The sequence below is a fragment of the Falco peregrinus genome, chromosome 1, assembly GCF_023634155.1.
Source record: "Falco peregrinus isolate bFalPer1 chromosome 1, bFalPer1.pri, whole genome shotgun sequence".
NCBI classification, from domain to species: domain Eukaryota; kingdom Metazoa; phylum Chordata; class Aves; order Falconiformes; family Falconidae; genus Falco; species Falco peregrinus.
The window spans coordinates 47,002,964-47,029,250 of record NC_073721.1 but is presented as its reverse complement, the minus strand read 5'-3'; the positions used below and the strand labels follow the sequence as shown (position 1 = coordinate 47,029,250).

General features: G+C 61.5%; 4 protein-coding genes across 10 annotated transcripts; 2 read left to right on the top strand and 2 right to left on the bottom strand.

Moving 5' to 3' along the window:
• Window positions 1-4,332: 4,332 nt before the first annotated feature.
• On the top strand, window positions 4,333-15,418 carry ENTPD2 (ectonucleoside triphosphate diphosphohydrolase 2). Its single transcript, XM_055818198.1, has 9 exons — window positions 4,333-4,517; window positions 11,065-11,182; window positions 11,674-11,824; window positions 12,464-12,623; window positions 12,725-12,952; window positions 13,316-13,582; window positions 13,787-13,906; window positions 14,169-14,303; window positions 14,900-15,418. Exons 1-9 carry the CDS (start codon window positions 4,407-4,409, stop codon window positions 15,098-15,100), a joined length of 1,491 nt encoding a protein of 496 aa, XP_055674173.1. The 5' UTR covers window positions 4,333-4,406; the 3' UTR covers window positions 15,101-15,418.
• Window positions 15,419-17,703: 2,285 nt separating this feature from the next.
• On the bottom strand, window positions 17,704-19,899 carry TMEM141 (transmembrane protein 141). Its single transcript, XM_055818267.1, has 5 exons — window positions 19,794-19,899; window positions 19,243-19,309; window positions 19,062-19,145; window positions 18,730-18,861; window positions 17,704-18,018 (listed from the first exon to the last, which is right to left on the bottom strand). Exons 1-5 carry the CDS (start codon window positions 19,845-19,847, stop codon window positions 17,939-17,941), a joined length of 417 nt encoding a protein of 138 aa, XP_055674242.1. The 5' UTR covers window positions 19,848-19,899; the 3' UTR covers window positions 17,704-17,938.
• PAXX (PAXX non-homologous end joining factor) lies at window positions 19,892-22,432 on the top strand. 7 transcript variants are annotated; one of them, XM_055818259.1, is made up of 6 exons: window positions 19,892-20,001; window positions 20,174-20,365; window positions 20,435-20,625; window positions 21,158-21,229; window positions 21,742-21,835; window positions 21,963-22,432. In XM_055818259.1, exons 1-6 carry the CDS (start codon window positions 19,916-19,918, stop codon window positions 22,000-22,002), a joined length of 675 nt encoding a protein of 224 aa, XP_055674234.1. In that variant the 5' UTR covers window positions 19,892-19,915; the 3' UTR covers window positions 22,003-22,432. The 7 variants fall into 7 exon arrangements, with proteins under 7 accessions (XP_055674234.1, XP_055674219.1, XP_055674226.1 ...); XM_055818244.1 differs by having other exon boundaries at window positions 21,619-21,835; XM_055818251.1 differs by having other exon boundaries at window positions 21,155-21,229.
• Window positions 22,433-22,704: 272 nt separating this feature from the next.
• Window positions 22,705-26,043, bottom strand: CLIC3 (chloride intracellular channel 3). Its single transcript, XM_005231350.3, has 6 exons — window positions 25,939-26,043; window positions 25,153-25,262; window positions 24,698-24,823; window positions 24,455-24,561; window positions 23,958-24,133; window positions 22,705-23,579 (listed from the first exon to the last, which is right to left on the bottom strand). Exons 1-6 carry the CDS (start codon window positions 26,041-26,043, stop codon window positions 23,418-23,420), a joined length of 786 nt encoding a protein of 261 aa, XP_005231407.2. The 3' UTR covers window positions 22,705-23,417.
• Window positions 26,044-26,287: the final 244 nt, after the last annotated feature.

Genomic DNA, 26,287 nt, shown 5'->3' with positions numbered 1-26,287 from the left:
TCATTCCGTTCTTCCTGTTATTTCCCAACCACATATGGAGCTGCCGTGCCGCCCACCAGTGCTCCCAGATGTGCCTCCCACCCGTTGCACCCAGATGTGTTTGTTCATATTTAACAAAGACACTGAGAAGCCCTGAGCCCCACCACCAGCAAACCCCACCACCCCCAGGCACTGCTTCCCAGGGCCAGCCAGCAAGTCCCTTCTCTTGCTCCAGTTTCTCCACTAACCGCCCATTCAACCCAGGCAGCCCTCGCCCAGATGGCCCCACCTCAGATGCTTTTGTTGGAAGAAGTGGATTAGGAAAACCTCTCCTTTGTCTGGGAAAGTGGCTGTCCCACACTGCTTGGTGACTAACTCACTCACCTTCTCGGCTTTGTTCCCCACCTGCTGCTTTGCCCCCCCTGTGACTATTTCATGTCCCTTGTGAGTCCCACAGGGTGGGGACAGGCTTTGTTGCCCAGCTGGGGCAGGGCTGCCACCAGGACCTGTCTTTCTTGGGAAGCTTGTGCCTGCTGCCTCTCCTTGGAGCAAGGGGAGGAAAGCCCTGTCTCCCCAACACCACTGAGTTTGGGTCAGTGTCCGCATCAGCTGCAGGGGATGTAGAAATACATCTGAAGAGCCTGCAGATGCCTCAGGTGTGCTGGTGGCACACAGCTTTACCTGGGACTAAGCTCTCACAATTTACCCAGGGATGGGGTGAGAAAAAGGCACTGGCACGACTGGGAGCTGGGGCTCCTGACCTGGTTTCCCTTTGCCTGTGACATCCACCCACTCCCTTGGACCCCCTTCCCATGCCACATCTCACAGGTACGCCTGGTCCTTCGCTGCCTTGGCCCCATAACGGAGGTGACACCCCACATGCAGGCTGTAAGCACACAAAATCTGCATTAAATTGTGGGGATTCTATTGCTGCTGCACAGCAAACCCAGGCACTGCATCTGATTGCTTATATGGTTATTTCAGGCTACTGCAAGAGTCTGGTCACGCTGTGGGTCTCTGTCCCCTCCTGCTATCAAAGCAGACCCCCTAAATCTTCACCATGCACCTCTGTCCCTGGGGATGCTCAAGACAGGAGGAATGGATGGAGAGCAGCCCTGTGGAGAAGGACTTGGGGGTGCTGGTGGGTGAAAAATTGGACATGAACCAGCAAAGAGCGGTCACGGCACTGGGGGCATGGGGGCAGTGGGATGTCAGAGGTGCTGGACAGTTTTGCTGTTTGCTGGCGCACAGGGTGCCGAGAACTGGCATTGCTCTTCTCCCACCCCTGCTTTGCTTTGCAACACGATGTCAGCAATGAGGAGCATTTCAGGGTGCAGGGAGGCAGCTGGGTGGCAGGGTGGCAGGGTGGCAGGACCACCAGGCTGTGCTGGGCTGGCTCCCCACACAGCTGCTTATGCATTGAACCTGCTCATTCAGGCAGATCCTTTGCTTCACAACCTGGAGTCCCGCAGAGGTGACATCTGTTCCAGCCTTGTTTTGCTGGTGTCCAAAATCCATGTGTCCCTGGTTTCCTCAGAGAAACAAGGCTGCACTCACCTTCTCAGGGCATTGGGAGATCCCCTGCCCCATCTTCTGTTCTGGAGAAAGCCCTCCCTGCCCCTTGCTTGCTTTTGTGCCACTGAATTAACTGAATTAACTCCATGCCTGGAGTTCATTTCATGCTTCTTGCCAGGCATTGCCCGCCTGGGGTGGCCACTTTGTCCCAGTGTCTGCTCCTTCCCGGGGACAGGTCTGTTCTCCCTGTGAGTGGCTGGGGCTGCCTGCACGGTGTGGGCTGCCACCCTTCCCTGCCCTGCTCTCCTCAACAGCGGTGCCTCCTATAAATGGGACACAATGAGAAACGAGAGCCCGTGGGAGCCCCCCATCACTGGGACCCAGCAGCCAGTGCCTGACCCTGGCTGGGCTGAGCTCAGGACAGCGGTGTCGGTGTCTCCCCACCTGAACGCCCCACCACGGAGCTATTTCTCTGGCTAGACGTGGGTTTGCACGGCTCTTGTTCCCCCTGCACGGCTGGGAGCATTCCCAGCCCAGCACATCCCAGCTCTTGGCGCCTGCCAGTTTGTGCAGGAGGATCAGTCTCCTGGGACACCAGCGATCAGCCAGGGCTGGGCACAGGCTCCCTCAGACCTCAGCCCCCTCTGCCCCTCGGGGCCAGGCAGAGGGTGGCAAATGCCACCCTGTGAAAAGGAGGAACAGCCCCTCCTGCAGCGGGAAGAGATGCAACCCCCCTGCTCCACGCCACATACGGGCAACGTGGGAACAGCGTGGCTAAGTCTGCGCAAGACCAAGGTTTGGAAGACATCCACATCTCCACTCAAATCCCAGGAGGGTCCCACCACACGGAGTGGGTGTGCCAGAAAGGCACTTGCTCCAAAGTCCCCAAAAGCAAAATACAGATGAGGAACAAGGGACCATCCCTAGCCCCACAGGGCTCTCCCAGCCCCACCTCTGCTCACTAACATTCAGAAAAGAGTTTTTTTGGTTTCTTTTCAGTCTCTGAAGACATCTTCTCGCTGCTTGACCAGTCTAAAAGAGAAACAGGAGGCTTGGCAGCTATTAGGAAAGGGATTAAGCACAAACCAGAGATCTTTCTGCCTCTGGGTTACTCCCTGGTGCGGTTGCACCTGTGAGGGTTGCATATATGTGCCTCAGAAACACTGGATGGGTGAAGAAGGTGGCAAGAAGAGTTAGGAATAGACAGATATTTGCCTGGGGAAACTTGAGAAAGTCTTTAAAGTCAACAGCACTTCAGGAAGGCAGTGGAAACCATGGTCTGCTAAGCCTCAGAGCTTATATGGTCTCCTGTGGTATTAGCAGTAGCAGCAAAGTGGAATAATTTTCTCACATGAATCAATACATTCATGTTTTGGAGTTGATTGACACAGGTTTTCCAGAGGTAAAATGCTTGATAAATTGAAATGAGGAGGTAGGCACACCTGCAAATAGACTCACAAGTTGCACACAGCAGCAAAGCCCTGCACTGTGGTGATGGGCACTGGCTGGGCAAGGGTCTCTCTGTGCCCCTGTTTTAGCCATTTTCTTCCCTAGAATCTGGTGCTGGTCACTGCTTCGGGGGGCAGAACTGGAGCTTGTCCCCTGTGGGACCTCCAGAGGCAGAGCCTCTGTGATGCAGCAGCATGTCAGGGCCAAGAGCCCCCGGACCACAAGCCCTTGGCACAGGCTGAGCCCCTGGGTGCCTCTGCACCCGGATACCACAGTGACAGGCAGGAAGGTCTGCAGAAACCCCAGCGCTGGTGCAATGCATGCGACGTGCAGGGCAGTGGTGAGTTGCAGAAAAAGTGGTTTGCTCTGAAATAAATGAAGGAAGGAGGCAGGCTATGGGAGCTGAAGTGTGACCCTCCAGCCTGCAACCCAGCTGGGCTGGAAGCCACATCCTCCTTCAGCCTCCTCTCCTTGGTGATATCTTCTTGTTTATTATTTTGTTCACTGTTTTATCCCACTGTGTAAGCAAGCTCAAAATGTCCTTCTCAGAGCCAGGGGCCCAACCTTCCTTGGCTCACTGCTCCATGTGGAAACACATTACATTATTCACTTGTGACCATATTAAAAACAATCTCAATATATGTCTGGGCTCTTCAGGGCTGTCACAAGCTCCTTGTAATGATTAAAAGCAGTAATATGTTCGTAATTGTTAATCATGATAGGGGAGATGCTTTCCTGGAGCTTTTCTGTTGCCCAGAGTGTTTTCATCTCCCACCAGCCCCATCTCTGGGCTGAGCCCTGGGCTGGGGGCAATAGCTGGGGGGAAGGATGGGGCTCGGTCCTGGATCAAGGACAATGTCTTGTGGCAGGAGAAGATGGGACTGATCCCGGGGACAGAGGCTATGCCCGGAGCAGAGGGACAGGGTGGGGCTGAGCCCTGAGGTCACGGTGATGCCCCAGGGGGCAGGCAGGACATGGCTGATCCCGGGGCAGGGGCGATGCCGGGGAGGCCGGGATGGGGCTGAGCCCCCGGTTAAGGATCGAGCTAGGGCCGTGGGCGGGGGGTAGGTGAGGCTGATCCCGGGGCAGGGGCGATGCGGGGGGGGGGAGGGGCAGGATGGGGCTGAGCCGCCGGTTAAGGACCGAGCCCGGGGCGGCGGCGGGGATAGGTGAAGCCCATCCCGGGGCAGGGGCGATGCCCGGGCGGAGCGGCAGGACGGAGCCGGGGCCGGGGCCGGGGCAGCAGCGGGACCCGCAGCCCGGGGCCGGCCCCCCGCAGCCCGGCGGAGCCCCGGTGTCCCGCCCGGGTGGGCCGGGGCGGCAGTGACTCAGCCGGGAGAGGCGGGCGAGGAGGAGGCGGAGGAGGCGGAGGAGGCGGAGGAGGAGGCGGTGGGGGAGGAGGAGCAGCAGGAGCCGCCGCAGCCGCCGCGGAGCCGCTCACCTGCCTCCGCTCCGGTCCCGCCATGGCCCGCCGGGTCGCCGCCATCCTCCTGCTTCTCTCCCTCGGCTGCCTCCTGGGCATCCTCCTGCTCTGCCTCGGCTCCGGGGACATGCGGGGCCCGCCGCAGTTCAAGGTGAGCGAGGCCGGCACGGGGGGGCACCGGCCACCGAGGGGACGGGGACAGCGCGCGCCGGGGGGGACTTGGGCTGCCGGGGGCTGGGGGAGCCGCAGCGGGCACCCCGATCTGCGGGGGAGGGTGCGGCGTCCTGGGCATCCCCAGCGTCACAGGAGGCCACTGGGGCTGGGGAGTCCCCGAGCTGCGGGGTGGGGGTCGCAGGGAGCAGCCCCTGCCGTCAGGCTGGCAGCGAGATCCCCGGCTGCAGGGACGCCTGGCCACCGAGCCTCAGCACATCAGCCCTGTGCTTTCAGCGAGGAATCTTTCAGACACACGAAAAAATAGCCATGGGGTGTCTGGATGTGGTCCTCCAGGCCAGAGCAGCTGTGTCAGCATCTGCTCCCACAGCCGGGTCTGGGTCTGCCCTTGCACACCCCAGCATCGCCCCGTGTTCCTGGGCTCCCAGCTGCATCACCTGAGCCAGCACTGCCAGGCAAGAAATGCACTTCCCTATGAAAATGAGCGGCTTCTTTTTTCTTTTTCATTGTAAATTCCGATGCTGAGAGAAGTTTCTGAACAATTTCTTATTGGCCAAGTCCTCCAGTTGACTCTTTTGCAGCCCAAGTCTTTTGGTTTAAAAAAGTCATTTTTTTTTTCGGTGATGGAGCAAGCTGTTCTGTGGGGAGCGGGCTTTTGTCCTGGAAAATGGTTTACCCAAACCCCCCTTTTTTTCATCCCAAGCAATTTGCTTGGAAACTTTCTGAGCCAGCCTGAATGCCAGATGTGTTGCCTTGCCTCCATGTTTGTCAGATGTAACAAAGATTAGGTTGAGAAAACGAGCTGGCTTAGCCAAGATGGTACTCGCCACTGTTAGTATAACTAGCAATGATTAACTCTTTCCCTGTGACAACTTTGCCACCCATTGCCATGTGCTGGGGCACCTTGAGCAGTGCCCTGAGCTGGTTTCAAAATGGATTTTGTCTCTTGGGACACAGGGGAATTAGATGGATTGGTACCGAGAGCACTATGTGCAGCACTTGGGTTGGCCTCAGAAGCCTTTTTTCTTCCTGGTTCCAAGCTGGAACTTTGTCTTTAAGCCAAATGCATTCCCAGAAATTCATTTGTTGTGCTTTTTCTCTCTCTCTCTGGCTATTAGCACCTTTCGGTCTGCAAGTCAGCGCTGGGGTTTGGTGCTGAGCATCCCCAAACACTCACATGGGTCCTGGCCCTGCTCTGCCTGAGGCTATGCCACCCAGCCCAGGAACTTGGGGTCTTGCAGGGTTCCTGGAGGTGCCAAGCACATGTGATGTCCAGCACGGTGCATGTGGTGAGGCACTGCCTACTGGGGCTCAGCACCAGTGTCTTGGCGGTGGCTGTTCCCGTGGGGCTGGCACCAGGCAGGCATGGAGGGGTTTGCTTTTGCACAAAGCTCAGGGCTTTTTTGGGAATGCAAAGCTTTGTCTTAATTTAACTCAGCCCAAAGCATGTCAACGTGATTTAGAGGAGGTTGGTCCTGCTGTGGGAGATCCTGGGCACATCCTTGCCACCTGCCTAGCCGAGGTGTGGTCCTTGCTGGCTTGGTCCACATTAGCAGCAGCAGCTGCTGGGCGATAGCACTGTTCACTGCTGAGCTACAGCTCCACGTCTTCCCTTTCCAGCTCCTTTGCTTGGAATATAGCCCTAAAAATACCCTGGATTACTTATACTAGTGCCAGAGGGACTGATCCTGGGAGCACTGTGTTCCCTCCCCTTCCCTCATGGGTCCGGAGCGGGGCTTATGCCACTGCCACCTGATGGCTTGGAGACCTTGCCTTCCCTTGACAACCTTTTTTTCCTTTTTTTGGCAAAGCTCTTCACCGGCCACTACAAAGCCTGCTGGGTTCTCCCCCTGCCAGCTGCCTTCCCGCAGCAGGAAGGAAACTGTTGTAACCCACCGCAGACCTGGGAGCTCCCCAGGTCTTGCTGCCCTTGAGGGAGGTGGGATGTTGTGGGGCAGGGCTGAGCCCCTGCTGCGCTGTGGGGCAGCTCAGAGAGCCCGTGGGATGGGGCTGGGGGGCCAGGCACGGCCACAGGGCACAGTGCCAGGCTGCAGTGAGTCGGGCAGTTCCCGGTGGCCCCCTCTGCCTCCTCCCCTGGGCTGTGGGATGTTTCTGGGCAGAGCCATGCACGCACAGGAGCCCTGAGTCCTACCTGTGACCTCACTGCCCCATGGTCTTTGGGGACATCACCACCCTCTGTGTCCCCTCTGAAGGGGCTTCGGGACTGAGCAGCCCTGGCTGAGGCTGGGCTGAGCGATGGAGTGATGCTGCGGTGGGGCAGAGCCCACGGGGCCACGGGTGACCCAAGAGGCAGCGGAGCCAGGGTGGCACAGGGACACTGTTCCACTGCAGGGTCACACCGGTGACCTCAGTGTCCCCCAGCCCTGTGGCATCACCAGGTCAGGGCGTCTTGTTGTTAGAAAAATCTGTCATCACTGTGCCACCAGGAGATGCTGGGGCTGGGTAATGTCCCGCGGGCTGGGGCCAGGGCCACTAACACACATGCGAGACCCTACCGAGCCCCAGGGCACTGGCAGCCAAGCATGCCACGGTGGATGAGAGGGATGGTGGGAGCCAGGCGCTGGTGCGGGAGCGTCCTTATGTCCCTCCAGCCCTTATTTCCAGCCTGCTCCTTGGCAGGCACAGGACACCTCGGCTGGAAGAGCTGAGGGCAGTGCTTACGCGGCAAATCACTAACCAGATGGGCTTTCAGCCGGGTTTCTCCCTCCTGGGCCTTCCGACCTGCAGGGATGCTGCAGATGACCTGCCTGTGCCCCCCACACTGCTGCAAACCCTCCTGCTCAGCCACGGCTTGTGCCCACACAGTGGCTTGCTGTGTGCTGGGTGACACAGTGGCTCGGGCACTCAGGAACAGGGGCTGGGGCAGGGACATGGTGTGGGGCAGGGGCAGGGGCTGGCACCACTGCAGCCCTGCTGTGGTGACCCCATATCTGATTCCCATGTGGGTACTGGAGGCATGCGCGTACCCACAGGTCTGGAGGAGGGGATAGGACCTGTCCTTCATCCCTGGGGACCCTCGTGGCTGTCCAGGTCTGCCTTGGCCCCTTTCCATGCACATGCCTGTGCATGTGGCTTCCACCCCTGCTCAGCGCCAGCAGCACTGCCAGGGAGGATGGCTCCTCCATGGAGAGACAGGCTGGGGTGCAAAACCCTGTACCCCCCAGGAGCGGGGCAGGGGGGCGCTGGCTGGAGGCCACAGCGGCTCCTCTCATGCTGGGGCAGCCAGGGAGCGAGCTGTGGCGGTGGCGGCTGGCTGTGCGCCGGGCACTCCCTGTGGCTGGCAGCACCCACCATGCTGCAGCCGTTCATGTTGCCGCACGCCATTACCTCAGCTGGTCCCGAGTGCTGCTGCCTTCACTGCTGGGGCTGGGCCACCACCGGTCAGGGGGTCCCATGGACTGTCCCTTGCCCATGAGTCCTGGGGCTGCTGCCCATCTTCACTGCCCTGCGCCTGGCAGCGACAGGCTGTGCCCGCATGGAGACTGGGGTCTGAGAGGAGGGACACCCACCCTGACCCACAAGTGTTGGCAGCCAAGGGCGCCGGGATACAGCTGCGTGGGGGCATCTGGTTCTGCAACGTGCCCCAGCAGTGTCACTGTCACCCCCAATGCGACATCTCCCTGTAGGGCTTGCCCTGGGTGCAGGGTCAGTGCTACCTCTCGCTGCTGGCCACCCTGCGCAGGTGACAGAGCCGCAGTTGCAACCACGTGTGCTCTGCTTCCCTGGGCCTGAGCAGGCAGCACGGCTGCCCCAGGCACACCCCCCCCCCAATGTGTGCCCACACAGGCGCACACTCACATGTGTGCCCACGCATGCATGCACACCCGCCTAAATGCACATATGCACAGACACACACACATGCACCCGTAAGCACACAAACATGTCAGCACACCTATGTGCATGTACACCTCACCCATGCACACCCACGTGCATGCACCTCCACCCCTGAACTTGCACACACGTGCCTATGTCCATGCACATACACACCCATGTGCGCACCTGCAGGCACGCACACCACGTGATGCATCCATGCATGCACATCCCTGCACATGTGCATCTGCATAGGTGCACCCACACACATCTGTAACCCCTCCATGTATGCAACCCCACACGTGCACCCCCGTGCCAGCTGTCCATGGGCCTGGCAGCGGGGCACAGCCGAGCCAGCCCTGGTGACGGAGGAAAGCCCCTGAACCAGGTTTTCCACCTCCACAAGCACATGGGACTCCCCCAGCCCAGATCTGGCCATGTCTCCAATGTCTGTTCCTCCCATGGAGCTGGTCTGGCATCCCCAGCACTGCTCCTCCTGGGCTGTCCCCATTCCTGGTGTGTGGCTCCAGGTGTCCCTGGTGCTGTGAGTCCTCCTCGCTGCCTCCTGCTCCAGCATTTCTTAGCCCCTGCCACTCCATAGATATCCCCATCTCCCGCCTCGTCCCCTGTGTGGGCTGCAGCCTCCCATGTCATCCTGGGGCTGGAAACCGCTCCCGGGGACCTGGCTGTGCTCAGCCTCGGGTTTGGGAATGAACCTGTCGATGCTTTCCTTTTGGGAACAGTGCTGTCACCCTGCTAATGCTATGTCACTCCAGGTGATATCTGGGGAGGTGCGGAGGACACCCGTGTGGTGGCCACAGGGCACATGGGCACACATGTGGCAGAGGTGGACAGAGGATCTGTTGGGGATGGATGGTGTCCTCATGGGGATACCAGCACCCACTCGTGAGGGCTGGGACAGCGAAGGGGACATGCTGAGAGGGCTGTGGGATGGGAGCCGGTGGTGACATGCCAGCAGGTGTCCCATGGGACAGGCAGCTTCGCTGGGGCAGACTCAGCATCCTTCATTGTGCTCATGCCTGGCAGGTGATTGCCCGTCTGGGGTGCAGGCAGTGCCCGCGGGGCCATGGGGGGCAGGTGAGGCAGAGGGTGCTATGGTGAGAAGGGACTGCGGGGACACTTAGTGCCAGGGGATGCATATGGCCCAGGTCACGCTGGGTAGGGGAGTGGGCTGAGAGCCCCCCAAGGCTGCCCAGGGCACTGACCCCAGCCCAGAAATGGCCCAGACTGTGGTCCTGCTCCCCAGCTTTGTGCTTTGGAGTGGCAGCTGGTGGGGGGTGGGTGCGCTGTCAGAGCCCTCCGCCTCCTCCTCAGGGTTCAGCATCACTGAGAGCTGCTCCCCCACACTAGTGCCATGGCACACCAGCCCGCCTGGCCTCACAGGGGGATGCTCCACTGGCTTGTAGCTTTTGGCCCAGGGCACGTGGCAAGCCACTGACAGCTAAGGAGAGCTGGGGGAGGCTGGCTGGGGGATGTCACCCATCTTAAATGGTTCCCTGGGGGAGCAGGGGGTACTGCTGGTGTGGGGCCATGGGTTCACATGGGAATCGGGTTTGCCTATAAGCAGGAACCCCAGGCGTCCCTGCCTGTGCCCTGACACTTTATTTCTGCTGCCTGAGCTGGCCAAAACCCAGCCCTGCAGCCACCCGGGGTTGGAGCCTGCTCTGTGGCTGCCAGGGATGGGGATGGGGACAGGAATGGGACCAGGGCACCCACCAGGCAGGGCTGGGGTGGCTCCCAGGTGCTGGGCAGGGAGACGAGGTGCCCCAGCCCTGGGGGTCCACCTGGCTCTGGGCAAGGCAGAGCCCCTCTGTATAAGCCACGTTTAAGCCTTGAATGGTTTCACCCCAGAGATGCTCAACTGGGGCAACCACTGGATCCCACCTTGCTCACCCCCACCCCCACCCTCAGACCCACGGCCTCCTCTCCAGCAGCGAAGCATTTCCAGTGGGGCAAGGAGGGGGGCAGTGCAGGCAGCCCCCAGCCCGCGAGTAGCTGAGGGTGATGCAGAGGGGTCTGCCAGGGGAGCGGGGCAGGGGGGGCTGAAGGCAGCTTGGGGCAGCCCCTCCCTGGGAGCTGGGTAGCCTTGTTTGGCAGGAGGGAGTGGGGTTATTTATAGCAGAGAATGGCCCAGCCATACAAGGGCAGGAGGGACGAGGTGCCTGGCTGCCTGTCTTTGGCGAGCTGCATCCTGGAGGGGCAGCTCCCAGGTGTCCCAGCCCCCCTGCTGGCCCCAGGGACCCACCAGCATGGTTCAGCAGGGATGCCCACTGGCCAGGGGAGATGCAGCAGGGAGATGGGAGCAAGCAGCAGGGGAAGAGCTGAAGAGCCTCCTGGTCTGTGCTCAAGGTGGTCCCCGTGCGCAAGAGGCCAGAGTCCCAGTGCTGTGCCAAGCAGCATCCTGGGGCAGCCAGTATCCCAGTCTGAGCAGACCACTCGCTCCCAGCTGCATCCTGGGCAGGAATCCCTGTGGGCAAGGCCATGCCAGCGCCAGGCTGAGCAGTGCTCACCTCTGCCAAGGATGCTCCTGAAGCTGCTGGCCAGGGCACTGCCGGGGCAGGACCAGCACACAGCGGGTTGTTGAGCCCCAGTGTCATCCCTCAGGATGGCCTGGGGCAACTGGGGGGGGAGGTCTCCAGCCTCCGGGACTGACCCACTGCCTCCTCTTCCTGCAGTACGGCATCGTGCTGGACGCCGGGTCCTCTCACACGGCCATGTTCGTCTACAAGTGGCCTGCAGACAAGGAGAACAACACCGGGGTGGTCAGCGAGCACAGCATGTGTGATGTGGAGGGTAAGGGCTGTCCCAGTCCCCACGGGCCAGTGGCTGGTGGCAGGGTCTGTCACATCCCCCATGGGCAGGGCACCGTGATGGTGTGAATGCCCCACCATGCCCACCTTCCTCCCCGTGCATTCACCAGCGCAGCGAGAGGTGTTATAAAGAGTCCAGCTCTATTCCCAAAAACCTCCCCATCTCTCCCCAAGGCTTGCAGCTATACATGCCTGTAGTTTATGTTTTCATGGCATGCACTGAACTGATCCCTGCCTAGCCCAGTGAAGAGGGAGGGATGGTTTTCCACTCTACCTTTAAGCAACCTTTCCCAGGTTGTCAGCCAGTAGGGGATGCGGCATGGGCAGGGAGATGGGCTGGACTCTGGATGCCCACAGAAACCTGCAGTGCCTGCCTTTTGAACAGCCTGGGAGGGACAAAGCTGCCCACCAAGCATCTTCCCACTGAGCATCATCCCACCACCCACAGGGAGCAATGCTGTTTTCTCTCTGCAGGTCCTGGCATCTCCAGCTACAGCTCCAACCCTCCAGCTGCTGGGACGAGCTTGGTGCACTGCCTGAACCAGGCTCTGAGAGACGTGCCCAAGGAGAAGCATGCGGGCACCCCACTCTACCTGGGCGCCACAGCCGGCATGCGCCTGCTCAAGTAAGTGCTCAGCTTGCCTGGCCTCAAACCCTGCTTGGGGCACCCTGCTATGCCACCCTGCTGTCTCGCCACCCATGGTAGGGGCAGAGATGGTGAAGGACAGCTGTGACGTTGCCTTTTTGCCAGGGGAAGGTCATAACCCGCCCAGCTGCCCGGCTCTATGTCCCTTGCCTGCCTTTCAGAGCAGCAGATGCTCTGTAGGGCACAGCCAGCACATCCCTGGCTGAAAAGGGGCTGGCGTGGGGCCAGCGCCAGGATAACCCACCCAGGCTTTTTAGCAAGCTAGGGTGAAACGCCCCCTGCACCCATTGTCAGCCTGATGGGACACAGTGAGAATTACCCCCTGAAAAAGCACACAGAGGAGGCCCCTGTGTCATGCCCCCCTCACCCACGGGTATGGCTCAGGAGGACGGAGCACACCTCCATCCCTGCTGCCTGCCTCCTTCCCTGGCAGAGGCAAGGGGAATTAGCTGGGGTTTTGAGGGGGACATCCCTACAGGTACCGGGATGAGGACCCACCTGCCTCCTGCCCTGTGTGCCATGGCAGTGCTGGGCCCCAAGGGCTGTGTGGGCAGTGGGAGCTCCGTCTGTGGCATGCTGGCGCAGTCCTGAAACCCTGCCCTCTTGCCTGGCCCGCAGCATTACAAACCCGCAGGCTTCGGACACCGTCCTCAGCGCCGTGGCAGCCACGCTGAAGTCGTACCCCTTCAGTTTCCGGGGGGCAAAGATCCTGTCGGGGGAAGAGGAAGGGGTCTTTGGCTGGGTCACCGCAAACTACCTCCTGGAGAACTTCATCAAGGTGTGCAGGGGATTGTGGTGCCCAGCAGGGATGGCTGTGGTGGCCAGGCTGTCCTGCAGCTCATCAACATCCTTATGCCCACTCTTGTCTTCCTTGCTCAGCGTGGGTGGCTTGGGGAATGGATCCAGCCCCAGAAGAAGACCCTGGGGGCCATGGACTTTGGGGGTGCTTCTACACAGATCACCTTTGAAACCAGGGACACCATCGAAGACCCCAGAAACGAGGTGATGCTGAAGCTGTATGGCCAGGCATACAAAGTGTACACGCACAGCTTCCTCTGCTACGGAAGGGACCAGGTTCTCAAGAGGCTGCTCTCAAAGCTCCTCCAGGTACCAGCATGTGCTAGACAGGGATGCTGGCTGTCACCACCCTACAGTCACCTCCTCACATGGGTGTTTATACAGAGGTGTCCCCCAGCCCTGGTTCTAGGACAGCCCTGTGAGGCTGGCTGCACACCTTCCCCAGCCAGCAGCTGGGTTTTGCCCCCATGGTCCCAGAGCTTCCTCCCACCCTATCCATAAGCTGTTGCATCCCTCAGCCAGAGCCAAGACGTCCCAAATCATGCCAGCTCTGTGTCCCACTGCCCAAGCTCCCCTCCCCAGTAGGGAAACGGAGGCAGGCAGGCAGCAATGCTATGTATGTACCAGGGCTATGGTACAGTCCACACATCCCGTGCGTTGCTTCTCCGGCAGGCAGAGAGGTACCAAGCAACTGTCTCCCATCCCTGCTGGCCCACAGGCTACCACAAGAGCCTGTTGCTGAGCAGCGTCTACGACAGCCCCTGCACAGAAAAGGAGAGGCCGAGCTTTGCCCTCAACACCACTGTCACCGTGGTCGGCACCGGGAATGGGAGCCTCTGCACTCTGCATGTCAGCAAGCTCTTCAACTTCGCCACCTGCTCCTTCTCCCGCTGCTCCTTTGATGGCATTTTCCAGCCGGAGGTTTCAGGAAACTTCATCGTAAGTCCTGGCGTGGAGTGGGGTGGTGGCTTGGCTGCTGGGTGGGCAGGTGTCCCCAGCCTCCTGGCATCACGTGGTGGCAAAGCCAGACCCCCAGCTCTGCAGGGGTGGGTGCTTGTGCCCACCACGCCGGTCAGAGTGGCTGTTCGTGGTGAGAGGGTTTTCTCCCAGCCTGTCCCACAGCTGCCTCCTTTCCTCCATCAGGCCTTCTCTGCCTTCTTCTACACGGTGGACTTCATCCAGACAGTGATGGGGAGACCCGTGCGCTTGCCCAGTGACCTGAAGGATGCTGCTGAGACTATCTGTGCCACCAGCTGGAGTGAGGTGGGGTCCCCCGAGCCCACTTCATGTGGGGCATCACCCAGGCTCTGAGAGCAGCCCTTGGAGGGGGTTGGGTGTCCAGGCACCCACAGAGTAGGGGGAAGGTGGGCGACAGCTCCCACATGGGACCAGGAGAGGGTCAGGTGGGTATGGGCAGCACCTTGGCCAGACAGATGCAACTACTGAGAGCTTCAGGCCACAGAAACCAAGCCTGGACCCTACTGGCTTGACCCCTTTTCTCTCTCCCTCCATGTATCCCATCCAGTTGCTCCAGAAAGCCCCCAAGCTGGAGAAGAGGCTGCCGGATTACTGCGCTGTCAGCACATTTGTTTATTTGCTCATGACCAAAGGCTACAATTTCAACAACCATTCCTTCCCCAACATTGCCTTCCAGAAGAAGGTGGGTAACGCTGGAGCACACCCCCATCCAATGGGATCTGTTTGGAGCTAAGCCAAAAAGCCCTGCAGGGAAGATGGTCCCACACCAAGAAAGAGCCAAGCAGTGTGAGGGAAGATCTCAGGGAACAGGGCAGCATGGGACTCTCAGGTTTTTGGGTAGGTCTTCTGGGAGATGGAAAAAAAATGAGCTGAGCTGACTGTAGGGTGGTCATGGAGTCAGGTCCTCCGGTCCTTCCTTGGCCCTTGAGACATCAGCCATCTGAACTCTTTGCTCAGGCTTGTTGGGAAGTTATCTCAGGGATCCCACCTTTGCCAAGTGCCCTCACCTGCATGAGCCATGGGATGGGCAGTGAGATCATGGCTGGCCTGAGCGGACGGAGTCCTGCTCCCATCGAGCGAGTCCAGCTCAGCACGGGATGGTCACTGCTTCATCCCTGGGCTGGCTGGACCCATGGGCAAGTGAGGGCTCAGGGTGCTGTGGACTCCCCCACACCCCTCTCCTCCACTGGGCTGACACTGAAGTGGTCCTTGGAAGGTCTTGGAGGCCCGTGCAGCTGGGTTGACCAGGGTGGTGACCATGCCATGCTGTCCCCACAGGCAGGAGAAACCTCCATCGGCTGGGCGCTGGGCTACATGCTGAACCTCACCAACATGATCCCAGCAGAGACGCCCTCTTCCCACAAAAGCATGCTGTACAACTACTGGGTCATCCTCATCCTGCTCTTTGTGGTCACCACCCTGACATCCCTGGCAACTGCTGTCTGCCTGCTCCGGCGCAGCAAGTCCAGTGCAATCTAACAGCAGGGACAGTGTGGGCCTTGTCTGCAGGACCCAGCACCATCCTGCTGGAGTCTCCACAGCCTGAACATTTGGGATGCAGCAAGTGCTTGGAGACATCTTCCTTCAATACCTGACACTGCCTGTCCCAGAAGGAAAGCTGTCCCTTTTTGCCCTCCCCTGGCTTTCAAGCCGCAGAAAGGGAGGGACAGAAGAGGACCGCTGACCCTGCAGGAGAATGGCTTGAGGGTTTTCCAATGCTACTCAGGGATGGACCCTGGAGCAGGCTCGGAATATGGATGTTCAGACCTGGGGCATCTTTCTACCACCAGACCTGGGCTGGACTGGACCAGTAAGTCCAGACAACAGCAGGATTTATTCTCACGTGCATGGGGAACATTACTTATGCTAGTCCTTATAGCTGACCTCTCTAGCCTGTCCCTGGAGCATCAGCCTCCCAGGGAGCTCTGGGCATCACCCAGAGCCCATGCCATCTTTCTGGCTGGTGCATAAACCCCACCCACGTTCCCGAGGGCCAGATCTTGGCCTGGACTCCCACCAGCCTCAGCACAGGGGCTTTGGATAGGGGCTTAGCGACAAGAAGACATGGGGAGCAGCCACCTTCTCAGGTCCCACTTCACCAACCAGACCCAGTGCCTTCCCCATTCCTGTGGTTCCCAAGCCAGACTCGCCTCTGCCACAGTCCGAGCCCCCTCCATCCCCTCGGCAATGGCACAAAAAGCCCCCGTGGCCTCCTGGCGTGTGGCTGTGCCAGTACAGAGGTGACGGGCTCTCTGCAGGAGTGGGGCTTTGCTCTGCTTTAGGATTTGAGCCCTGCATCACCCCATGCCCGGCAGCCGGGAGGATGCATCTTCATTTCCAATTAAGAACAGGGACATGCAAATGTGCAAAAGGTTTGGGTTTGTTTGGTTGGGCTTTTTTATAATCAGAAATAAATCTTTGTAACCACTCCTATGGCTCTGTGCCTCTTGAAACAGGCTGTCCCACAGGAGTAGAGCCACTTATGGGGTCTACTGAGACACACCCACAGGTCAGGCTCTGCCTGGTCTCAATCCCTTGCAGCCTGCCCAGTGCCGAGACACCATTGTGGCTTCGTACGCTCTAACCACCTGGAGAACCCCCCCAGGATGGACCAAGCTGGGCTTGAAACCTCACTCCAGACTCAGGCCCACCTGGAGGTGGTAGATTTGCAACCAGCCACAGTTGCAAAGTTCAGGTTTCCCAAGCACTAGAGGTTCCATCACCCCAAAGGCATGAGCAGGCAACGCTCAGGCTGACTGTCCCATGCACTCACCACTATGCTCATGGCCACAGCCTCCATGCAAGGAAAACACGTAGGGAGCCTCTGCTCCCAGGGGAGCGGTTCTGGTACCCAAGCAGGGCAGGAGAGCAGCCCGCAGGGTTGGCTATTTGTTTGTACACCCATCGGTAGCTCAGCACTACCATGGCACACATCCAGCTGCTGGGCAGTTGTGCAGAGCCGGTCCTGACTTGTCAACCCTATCTGGAAAGAGCCTCCCACCCCACCACGTTCCTCCACACACCCCGGGAGAGGAGCAGTGTTAGCAAGAGCTGCAGTTTCTTGCTGCTCTCGCAGGTAGCACGAGCTCTGCTCCACCGGTTTTCTCGCTTACCAACACCTTTCCCTGCTCCGGCCGAGCCCCAGAACACAATGCCTGGTTTAAACCACCTGTTCCCTGCAGCCACTTTGCTTTTAGCTGTTCCACTGGCTGCTCCCCATCTCTCTGCACAGGGCAAATGTGATTCCAGTTCAGATGTTCTGGGCCTCCAAATCCAGTTTCCTCCCCGGGCCCCTCGTCTTCCAGCACAGGGACTCCCTCCCGTGGCGAGGCTCAGGGACTGTCTCCAGCTTTCACATGGAAGGAGGAATTTCTGATCTCTGAAGCTGAAACGCTGCTGTTCTGCTCTAAGAAACCAGCTGCCTTCCAGAACCCAGGCTGGGTTCCCCCTTCTAAGAAACTCAGCTGCACCAGGAGCAGCCAGTTTGCCCTGGCCATGACTTGGAGTTTGCTGTTAGGGGAAAAAAAAAAAAAAAAAAAAAAAAAAAAAAAAGAATTAAAAGTGGCTTCCTTATCTTCCCATGTGTCCTTCTTGGGTATGTGGGATTTGAGACAGTACCATTCCCCGGCCAGCTGGTTACAGATCTGGATGGAGACTGGCCAGGTGACAGGCCCCGAGAGCAAGGTGGGCACCACACAGAAGGGCTCTGGGCGCACATGCACCCCCTTTGCAGGGACAGAGAGGACATCCCCAGAGGCCATGGAGCTGCAGGGCTCAGCTCAGCCCCATTCAGGCAGGGGAGGAAAGCCTTGCTGCTACAGGGGCAGGAACACTGTGACCAGCTGGGGTCAAAAAACTGACTGCACGTGGCAACAGCCCTGCTCTCTCCCAGCCCAGCTCAGCCCCATCCCGTCCTGTCCCGTCCCGTCCATGGCTGCAGTCATTTCACAGCCCTGTGCTGTCAGATTGCGAGAGCTGTGGCCTCAGAGGGACCAGAGCTCTGCTCCAGCATTTACTGCAGAGGTTGCCTCAGGGTGACATTTACCACCTGCATCCCAACAATTCCAGTCCCAGCACCAGCCTTCACTTTGCCCATGAGCACTTTCAGCTCTTTACTTTTATTCTACCCGCCATGGGCGATGTTCGGAGGCCACCTGGGAGACAGCAATCCTTACAATGCCTCCGCCATGCTCTCACTGCAGCTCCTGGGCAGTGCCACAGAGCCCACCAGCCTCCCGGGCCGTACACGCACAGGCGGGCTGGGGAGGCAGGGAGGGGTGAAGCAGGCCATGGGCATGGTGCGCTGCGCTTCGCTGGCTACTCCACGACATCCCCGTACTTGTTCCTCCTCACCGGCAGTGCTGTGCTCTCTCTGTCCTCTGCGATGGGCAGATTTTCTGCAACAGAAAGAACAAGCTCCCTGGACCCCCAACTACCCTGGTGTGTTTGTCAAGGGTGGGCAGAGAACCACAGCGCCCTGGTGAAGCATTTAAAGCCTCTTCAGCTAAGCCCAGCTTTGGAAGCAGTGGGAGAAAGCAGCAAGCAGCTGCGGGAACCTCCCAGCAATGTATGTCCTCGTGCCCCTCCAGCTCTGCCCACTGTATGGAGCAACCAAGATGTGGAAGGGTCTACTGCCCCCCACCATCCCCTACCCCCTTCTTCCTTTTTCCAGCAAACTAGCCCTTCATGCTGGCTTCTGTGAATCCACAGAGCGGGCAGGGCAGCGGGCAGGGCGGGTGGCGGGGCGGGCAGCGGGGAGGGAGGGCAGCAGGCAGGGCAGCAGGCAGGGCAGCAGGCAGGGCAGCAGGCAGGTGTGAGTGCTCCCACCCCACCAGCCCTGCTCACGTACCCACAGCGCAGGCGATGGGCCCAGAGCACAGAGAGATACAGGAGCCATGAGACCAGACCGGGTGCTCCAGCCACCCTCACCCTGCTGCCACCCCAGGCACCGGTTCCCAGCCCTTGGCTGTGGGGTGCCATGGTGGGACTTATAAGGGGATTTTGGCAATCACCAGCTTAATTATGAGGCAGGAACAGCAGATTGTGGCAGCAGGGATGAAACAGGCACGGCAACCCTAGGAAAGCAGCAGGGAGAGATGTAAACGTACCTGTGGGTTCAGATGCCCTACTAGCCATGGCAAGCTCCTGTGGCGACTTGCCTGTCTCCAGGTAAATCCAGAAGTCGGAGCATTTCTGCGTCTCAGCTCTAGTCACCACGTAGCTGGCGAGGGACCCTGCGACTGAAGACACCGCGATGCTCCGGTGGGTGCCAGCAGCCGGGGCATTTGCTAAGGGCAGCGGCAGGGAAGGCACCCACCAGCTTCTGAGGGGCTACAGCCGCCTGTGCGCTGCCCCTGAGCCCCCCGGGGCAGTGAGGAGCGGGGCTGTGACACTAAAGCCCCCCTGGCAGGGACGAGGAGCCCCCCACACACACACTCACCCGCCGCCAGCGGCAGGCTCCACTGCGGGCTGTACGGCAGCTTCTTGCCCACCAGCTTCTGCACTGCGAAGGCGGCTCCGCTCCCTGCCGACACACGGGGGGCGAGCCGCCGTTACCGGCCCTTACCGGCCACGGGTCCCCCCCCGCCCGCAGCCCCCCGGGGGGCCGGGCCAGCCCCTACCTGCCAGGAAGGTGCCGATGCCCTTCATGAAGGCGTGGGACTGGCAGGCGGCGTATTGCTGCAGCGCCTGCGGGGACACGCTCAGCACGGAGCCCCTCGGTCCCCCCCAGCCCCGGCGGGACGTACCGGGGACACACGCAGCACAGAGCCCCCCCCACGGTCCCACCCAGCCCCGGCGGGACGTACCGGGGACACACGCAGCACAGAGCCCCCCACACGGTCCCCCCCAGCCCCGGCGGGACGTACCGGGGACACACGCAGCACAGAGCCCCCCCCACGGTCCCACCCAGCCCCGGCGGGACGTACCGGGGACACACGCAGCACAGAGCCCCCCAGCCCCCCACGGGACGTACGGGGACACACGCAGCACGGAGCTCCCCTCCCCAGCCCCGGCGGGACGTACCGGGGACACACGCAGCACGGAGCTCCCCACGGGACGTACCGAGGACACACACAGCACGGAGCCCCCCTCCCCAGCCCCGGCGGAACGTACCGGGGACACACGCAGCACAGAGCCCCCCCTGGTCCACCCGAGCCCCGGCGGGACGTACCGGGTGCTTGGCGGCCACGCTGTCCTCCACCCGCCGCAGCCCCAGGTTCACCATGGCGGGGCCGGGGGGGCCGAGGCTCGGGGGGCCCAGCAGCGGGGCCCGCCCCTTCCGGCGCTGCCGCCATGGCGGAGCCGGCCGGGCCCTTCCGCCTGCTGCGGGACGGGCCGCGCCGGTACCTCTGCTACTGCGGCCCCGGCGGCACCGTGTAGTGAGTGCGGGGCCGGGGGCCGGGAGCGGGGGCTGCGGTCCGGGAGCCGGGAGCGGGGGCCGGGAGCCGGGAGCGGGGGCTGGGGTCCGGGGACCGGGAGCGGGGGCCGGGAGCCGGGAGTGGGGGCCTGGAGTGGGTTCCCAGGCACGGCCTGAGCCGCTGCCTCCCGCAGTGTGACCGACGCGCTGGAGGTCTGGGCCGGGGAGCTCGACGCCCGCCCGCCGCTGGACTGCGTATGTACCGGGGCCGGGGCGGCGGGGGGGCCCGGCTTGCCCCGGGGCTGGGGGCCGGGGCCGGCCGCTTCGGGGCGTGCCCCCTCTCCTCCTCAGCGCTGCCAGCCGGAGGAGCACGGCACGGAGCTCAGGTGGGTGCCGCAGCGACGGGGGCCCGGGCGCGGCCTGCGGGGCCCCTCTCACCCCCGCTCGCCCCGCAGGGAGGCCTTGGGGCGGGGGGCGGCGGCGCTGAGCCTGGGCGAGGGGAAGGCCACGCTGCAGCTGCGGGAGGAGGCCCGGTGCTCGGCCCTGGAGCTCTTCAAGCTGCCCATGGCCCAGGCGAGGAGCCAGCTGCAGGCGCTGGTGTTCGGCATGGCGGGGTGCATCGAGAGCCTGGAGAGACGCCTGGAAGGTCTGGGGGGGGTCGGATGGGGGTGAAGGCAGGAGGAGAGCGGGCAGCTCCCTGCCACCTTCACAGCATCACCATCACACACACACCACCCACAAGGAGATGGCTGTGCCTCCCTAGCCTCGCCCCGCCTGGTATAGGCTCGCTGGGCCCCGGTGAGGTGGCCAGGAGGGCTGGGTGGCCAAGGTGCTCCCTTCTTTTTCCAGTTTGGGCTGGCCGCTTCCCAAAGCTGGCCAGGGTCTGCCCCTGAGCGTCTCAGGCAGAGGAGATCCTGCATGGGACCGGAGGATGCGTTTTTGTGTCTCTGTGCAGAAACACAACCTTGTCCCCATGGCCAACACCACTATCATCTCTGTGGGTGGGAGTCGCCTTACAGAGGCCCCTGTTTTAGGGGTCTATAGGGAAGGTCTTGGGGCAACGGCAGCCTGGATGGGGGAGTGCTGGGAGAACATAGCTTGGTTTGGCTGGGGAGGCTTGGGGTGCTGCATGCTGTATTGGGGTGTGTTGTCACAAGCTCTGGCTTCTGTCTCAGCAGTGATGGAGACACTGGCATCTTCCTGCAGCCCTGAGAAGAACACTTCCCAGAGCCAGCAGCTCTTCCTGCCAGGTAGGCAATTGCTAGGGGGTACTCCCCTGGTTCCACTGCTTGTTTGCCTTCTCTTTCCCAGGAGGCTGCTGGTCCGTGTGCTCTCCAAGGCACTCTCAGTCCCCTCAGCTGTGGCTGCTGTGAGCTGTCCTGCTGTTCTGGTGCCCTTCCTGGCATGGAAGGGGCCAGGGCTCAGCACGGTGGCTCTTGGGGTGTGTGGGATACCCTGTGCCCAGGTCAGATGCTGGGCATCACCAGACAGGTTGCTCACTAGCCTCCAGGAGGAGGTCAGGCTTCACTGTTCTTCCAGGGGCTTCACTGCTCTTCCAGACTGGGGGCTGTGGCAGGTCTATGGCTCCCTGCTCCTTTGGGAGAGGAGACCAGGCTTGGCCCTTCCTCACCCGCCACAGATGCTGGGCCTGCCAGGCTGGGCTGCTGGAGGCTCACCCTGGGCATGGAGGGGCTTGCAGGGCTGCCAAAGCAACTAGCTGATCTTTTGCAATCCCCGTCCTGCCTGTCACTGACTGAGGCAGACCCCAGCCCCAGGAAGAACAGGGGTGCTGGCTCAGCTTTGCCTGCCAAGAGGAAGATTCCAGGAGAGTCTCTCATAAACCCTGGCTTCAGAAGGTAAGTGCTGCTCCCAGGTGCGGTGCTGGGGTTGGGCTGTGCAGAGAACCCATGGACTCTGCTCTGTAGCTGCATGGGAGCAGGGTGTGGGGATTTGGGCTGTGATGCTCCCTCCATCTCCTCCTAGCAAGAAGGCACCGTCTGGAGTGGATTTTGAGGACTCCTGACCTGTGCTATCCCTCCCCGCGATGACAACCCTACAGAACTCGGTTGACCACTGTGTGTGTCTGATGGAGTTTTCACTGCCCTGCACCTGCTGATCCCCTTGCACCCAGGGAGACAGATGGGGTGAACAGGAGCCAGAGGGCTGGAGACGGCACCTGGCAGGCCTGAGCACGCAGCAGATCCTCAGCTGGTGCAGTGGCAGGGCCTCGGGGTGGGGTGGGGCGGGGAACAGACAGGGCAGGGGTGACAGAAGCGGTGGGTTTTTTCCCTGCAGCTCTTACCCACTGGCAGGGGCTACCTCGCTACCTTGCTTGCCATGAAGTGGTGGGGTTTTTAAAAAACTTTTATATTGCCATGTAACAAAAAGATTGCCTGTGCTTAACTTATTGCCAGTAAAAGCGGTTTTAGCCAGCTGGTCTCTGGCAACCAGGATAGTGTGGATGTGTCAGTCTCTTGCTCAGGAAGCCAGTGGCCAGTTTCAGCTGAACCTGGAGGGTCAGAGGCTCAGGAGCTCACTCTCCTGTCAGCTTTCTGCCAGCAGGCTGGTGGGTGAATCATAGAGCCTCCCTAGCCCCCTGGAGAGCTGGGAGAATGGGCCCAGTCCTTGCTAGGCACTGCACCGACTTCCCAGTCCTCTCCCAAAGTCCCGTGAGGGAGGAGAGCTGCTGGAGCTGGTCACTCCAGACTCATGCTTGTCTCACTTGCAAAGCTTTTATTGATTTCTAGGAGCTCTGATACATGGCTTGGACTTGCCCCACTTCACCCCCATCCCTCTCCCAGATCTGCTCCTGAGAACTTCCTAACAGAGGGTTCTGGGGGATGGTGCCCTCTGCTCCGTTCACCCAGGGTAACGGGGCACGGGCCATGCCCACCGCCCATGCCATCCCCCCAGCGCTGTTCCCAGGTCTCTGCCATTACTGTGCCAGTCCCCCTCACCCGGTGCAGCTCCCTGGGGTCATCCTGCCTCATGCCAATCACCTGGTGGGTGGCATGGTGAGCTGCAGGAGTGTGCTGCCCTCTCTGCACCCCACAGCCCTTTGCTCTGGGCAGCTGTTCCCCGCCTGCTCCTGCCCTGGCCCTCAGCGTTGCCCAGCTTTGGTACAGGTGGTGGCCGTGGCCCCCTTGCACCCATCCTGATGCTTGAGGGACCTCAGGGCAGGTTGAGGGGGGTCGTGTTCGGGCAGGGAGGGTGGCACAAGAGGTGAGAACGCACTTGCAGGCTCAGTGCGATGCAGATTGCTGCCGGCACCTCAGGCAGGGGTGCCAGCTGGGGGAATTAGAGTGCCAGGGGCACAGCTCATGCTCTCTGCCCTCCTGAGTGTGTGCAGGCAGGACTGTGGTGGTCGTGGCAGGACCAGGGCAGGTGCTGGCCTGCTGCCTGACCCTGGCCCTGCACCCACCTGGGCTTGTGCCCGGCTCACTGCTGCGAGCGGACCACAGAGCGATAGGCTTGTATGATCTCCTCGCTGTTGGGGCAGGTGTATTTGAACTCCTTGGTTTCGCTGGCGCTGTTGAGGTAGCGCCACACGCCCCGCAGATCCTTGGGGATGCCAAAGCGGCGGTAATGCTGGCACACGACCTGTGGTTGGAAACTGGGTGAGCCTTGGCCCAGCACTGCATGCCTGTGGTGTGCCAAGGAGGGCCCCGTGGGGCTGGTACCTGCAGGCAGGAGGCAGCCAGGAAGCGTGGCAGGGGCCAGGGGACATCCCTGGCACTGCACGAGACAGGGGTTAGCACCCGGCAGGCGATGTGGAGGGGAGTGAGATTTGTGGGAAGGCACGTGCTGGGCAGGGGTCATGGGGAGGGGGGTGCTGGGGAGGCACCAGGGTCATCCAGGGGTTAGCAAAAGAGCAGGAGGGTTGCTGCAGACACCAAGGGGGAGGTAAGAGCGTGTAGCCAGCGGCATCGGGACACCAGGGAAAGGAGAAGGGCACAGCGCTGGGGTGCCCGTGCTTACCTGAACGATGTTGAGCTTGGGCAGCAGGTTGCAGTCAGCTAGCGTGAGCTGCTCCCCGTCAAGGAAGCGGCGCTGGGAGACTCGGAGGTGTGGGTCCTGGGCTAGCTCGTGCTCCAGGGGGGCACTCAGGTACTCGTCCAGCTTCAGCAGTGCCCGCAGCAGGCTCCGCTGCAGCGCTGTAGGGATGGCAACAGTGCCACCAGGTCAGAGCGTGGCCCTGCTGTGGGCACAGGGCCCCACAACTCTGCTGTGGCCTCCTGCCAGCCCATCCCTGTCACCAGGTGGTGCCTGCCTGTGCTTTTCCTGCCTTGGCCGGGCTGGTGCCGTTCCCTGCCCTCCCCAGAAAGCTGAACTGCACGGGGAGGGGCAGTGCCTGGAGAGACCCAGCGGTGTCCTAGGGCAGGGGCTGGAAAAGTTCAGTGTGACCTGACGGGGCTTTGGGGTGGTGGCACCTGAGAGGTGGTTGGATGGGATGTCCCCCCACCCCAGCTACTCACCGTCATCCTGGGCAGGCACTGGGTTCTTGATGAAGGTGGAGAACTTGTGGAAGATGTCATTCCCAGCCAGGCTCGACTCCCTGTACTGGGGTACCAGGCTGGGGAACCTGCAGGGACGTTGGCGCAGCTGAGGAAGGAGGCACGGGCCAGCAGGCTCACATGCTGTCTGCCCGTCCCACCTCTCAACCTGTCCTGCCCCTCTTTGGCCCCTTGCCCCTTCTCAGGGCAGCACCAGCCACTGACATGGGGGGGCCCAGCTTGTCCTCCAGGAAGTCCTCAATGGTCACGGTGTCGGTCTTGGGCTCGCCGTTGTAGAGCAGAACGGGCAGCTGGGCACCTGGGGCGAAGTCCTTCAGCACGTCCAGCGCCCTGCAGGAGATGGGGATGGATGCTGCTGCCTGGCAGTGCCCAGCACTCTGCAGGACACTGCACACGTGTCCTGGGCAAAGGGACAAGATAGGTACTGCCTCCGTGTGCACCCATGGGCAGCCCTGCCCTGGAAAATGCCCCCCAACCTCGTTCAGACAACGGTGGTACAAGAGGCTCCATGTATCCCACAGTACCCACCCCTCACGCCCCTTCCTGAGGTGTTGGGGACATCTCACCCCTCCATCAGCACGCCAGGGCAAGGCTGTCCCACCCTGACCGTGGCCCTGGCCCCAGGGCTGGCAGCCCCTTGGGTGGAGGACACCACTCACCTCTTCATGTCTACGGTGGTGAGGGTGAAGGGCACCCCTTTGAGCAGCAGCACCATGAAGAGCCTCTGGCAGAAGGGGCAGTGGCCCACGCTCTCCCCATCCTCACTTGCCTGCGGGTGGAGAGGCAGAGCCCAGTAGCCACTTGGCCCCAGCACTGGCCAGGCAGCCGTGGTGGGTGCAGGGTATGTGCCACCCCTGCCCTGGCCAAGCCCGTGCTGGCCACAGGAGCGCTGGCAGCCCGTGGCACCTGCTGTGCCGGGCAGGGAGCCAGCCCCTGGCCCCCGCCTGCTCCTGGGGCCCCGCACCCCACCCTGGAGCAGCCCGCCTGGCACGGTGGGTGCTGGCCCTGGTGGCCCAGGGGGCTCTGGGCTGCCCCAGCTCCACAGTGCCAAGGGGGACAGGGCTTGGGGGCTGCAGTGGTGGTGGCACTGGGGGTGGCTGTGGAGAGCCCAACGTGGCAGGGGCTGTGCCGAGGAAGGCAATGGCGATGCTGGTGGCTCTGTCACCCCAGGTGTGATCCCGGGTGAGCCCTGTCCTGCCCTGTGCAGCCGGACAGCCCAGGTGCCGTGGTGGCCACCCTGCTGGGCAGGGGGCCCTGGTTTGCTGGGGTGCCCCAGTCCAACGCCCCAGGCTGAGCACCCGCAGCCCCCCGTGCCTGCAGGGCGGGCAGCATCGTGCTGTGCCCTGGAGCACAGCCCTGAGCCCCACGTCTGGGCGCTGCAGGGGACAGAGACAGCCAGCCCCCTCCCCAGCCCAGCAGCGGGCACCCTGTGACCCCCCCCTCACCTTCACGAAGAGCTGGATTTGGGGTTTCTCTGCCATACTGGGTGGTGGCTCTCGCCGAGTGCTGGCTGTGCCTGTGCTGGAGCCGCGGCCCCTCCCAGCCCACATTCCTCCCTGGGGTGCACCCGCTCCCACCCACGCTCCCACCCACGCCTGGTCCCACGGCGCTGCCAGGGACGCCCTGCTGTGGGGCCCCGGGCACTGCTGCTGCCAGCCCGCAGCACCACCAGCTGCCCGCGCATGGCCCGAGCCCTGCAGGGCTTCACACCCCGCACCAACCGCCAGCCCCACCACCCACCCTGGAAGACACCAAGTGTTGGTTGGGTACAGCCCCGGCAACCTCTGCCCACAG

Coding starts and splice junctions, on each gene's coding strand:
- ENTPD2 (XM_055818198.1), top strand. CDS start 4,407: ATGGCCCGCCGGGTCGCCGCCATCCTCCTGCTTCTCTCCCTCGGCTGC. Junction 12,953..13,315: donor TGCTCTCAAAGCTCCTCCAG/GTACCAGCATGT, acceptor CTTCTCCGGCAG/GCAGAGAGGTACCAAGCAAC. Junction 13,907..14,168: donor GTGCCACCAGCTGGAGTGAG/GTGGGGTCCCCC, acceptor TATCCCATCCAG/TTGCTCCAGAAAGCCCCCAA.
- TMEM141 (XM_055818267.1), bottom strand. CDS start 19,847: ATGGTGAACCTGGGGCTGCGGCGGGTGGAGGACAGCGTGGCCGCCAAG. Junction 19,146..19,242: donor CATCGGCACCTTCCTGGCAG/GTAGGGGCTGGC, acceptor GTGTGTCGGCAG/GGAGCGGAGCCGCCTTCGCA. Junction 18,019..18,729: donor TAGGGCATCTGAACCCACAG/GTACGTTTACAT, acceptor TTTCTGTTGCAG/AAAATCTGCCCATCGCAGAG.
- PAXX (XM_055818209.1), top strand. CDS start 19,916: ATGGCGGAGCCGGCCGGGCCCTTCCGCCTGCTGCGGGACGGGCCGCGC. Junction 20,002..20,173: donor GGCCCCGGCGGCACCGTGTA/GTGAGTGCGGGG, acceptor TGCCTCCCGCAG/TGTGACCGACGCGCTGGAGG. Junction 20,366..20,434: donor GAGCACGGCACGGAGCTCAG/GTGGGTGCCGCA, acceptor CTCGCCCCGCAG/GGAGGCCTTGGGGCGGGGGG.
- CLIC3 (XM_005231350.3), bottom strand. CDS start 26,043: ATGTGGGCTGGGAGGGGCCGCGGCTCCAGCACAGGCACAGCCAGCACT. Junction 24,824..25,152: donor ACCACCGTAGACATGAAGAG/GTGAGTGGTGTC, acceptor CATCTCCTGCAG/GGCGCTGGACGTGCTGAAGG. Junction 24,134..24,454: donor AGTGCCTGCCCAGGATGACG/GTGAGTAGCTGG, acceptor CCATCCCTACAG/CGCTGCAGCGGAGCCTGCTG.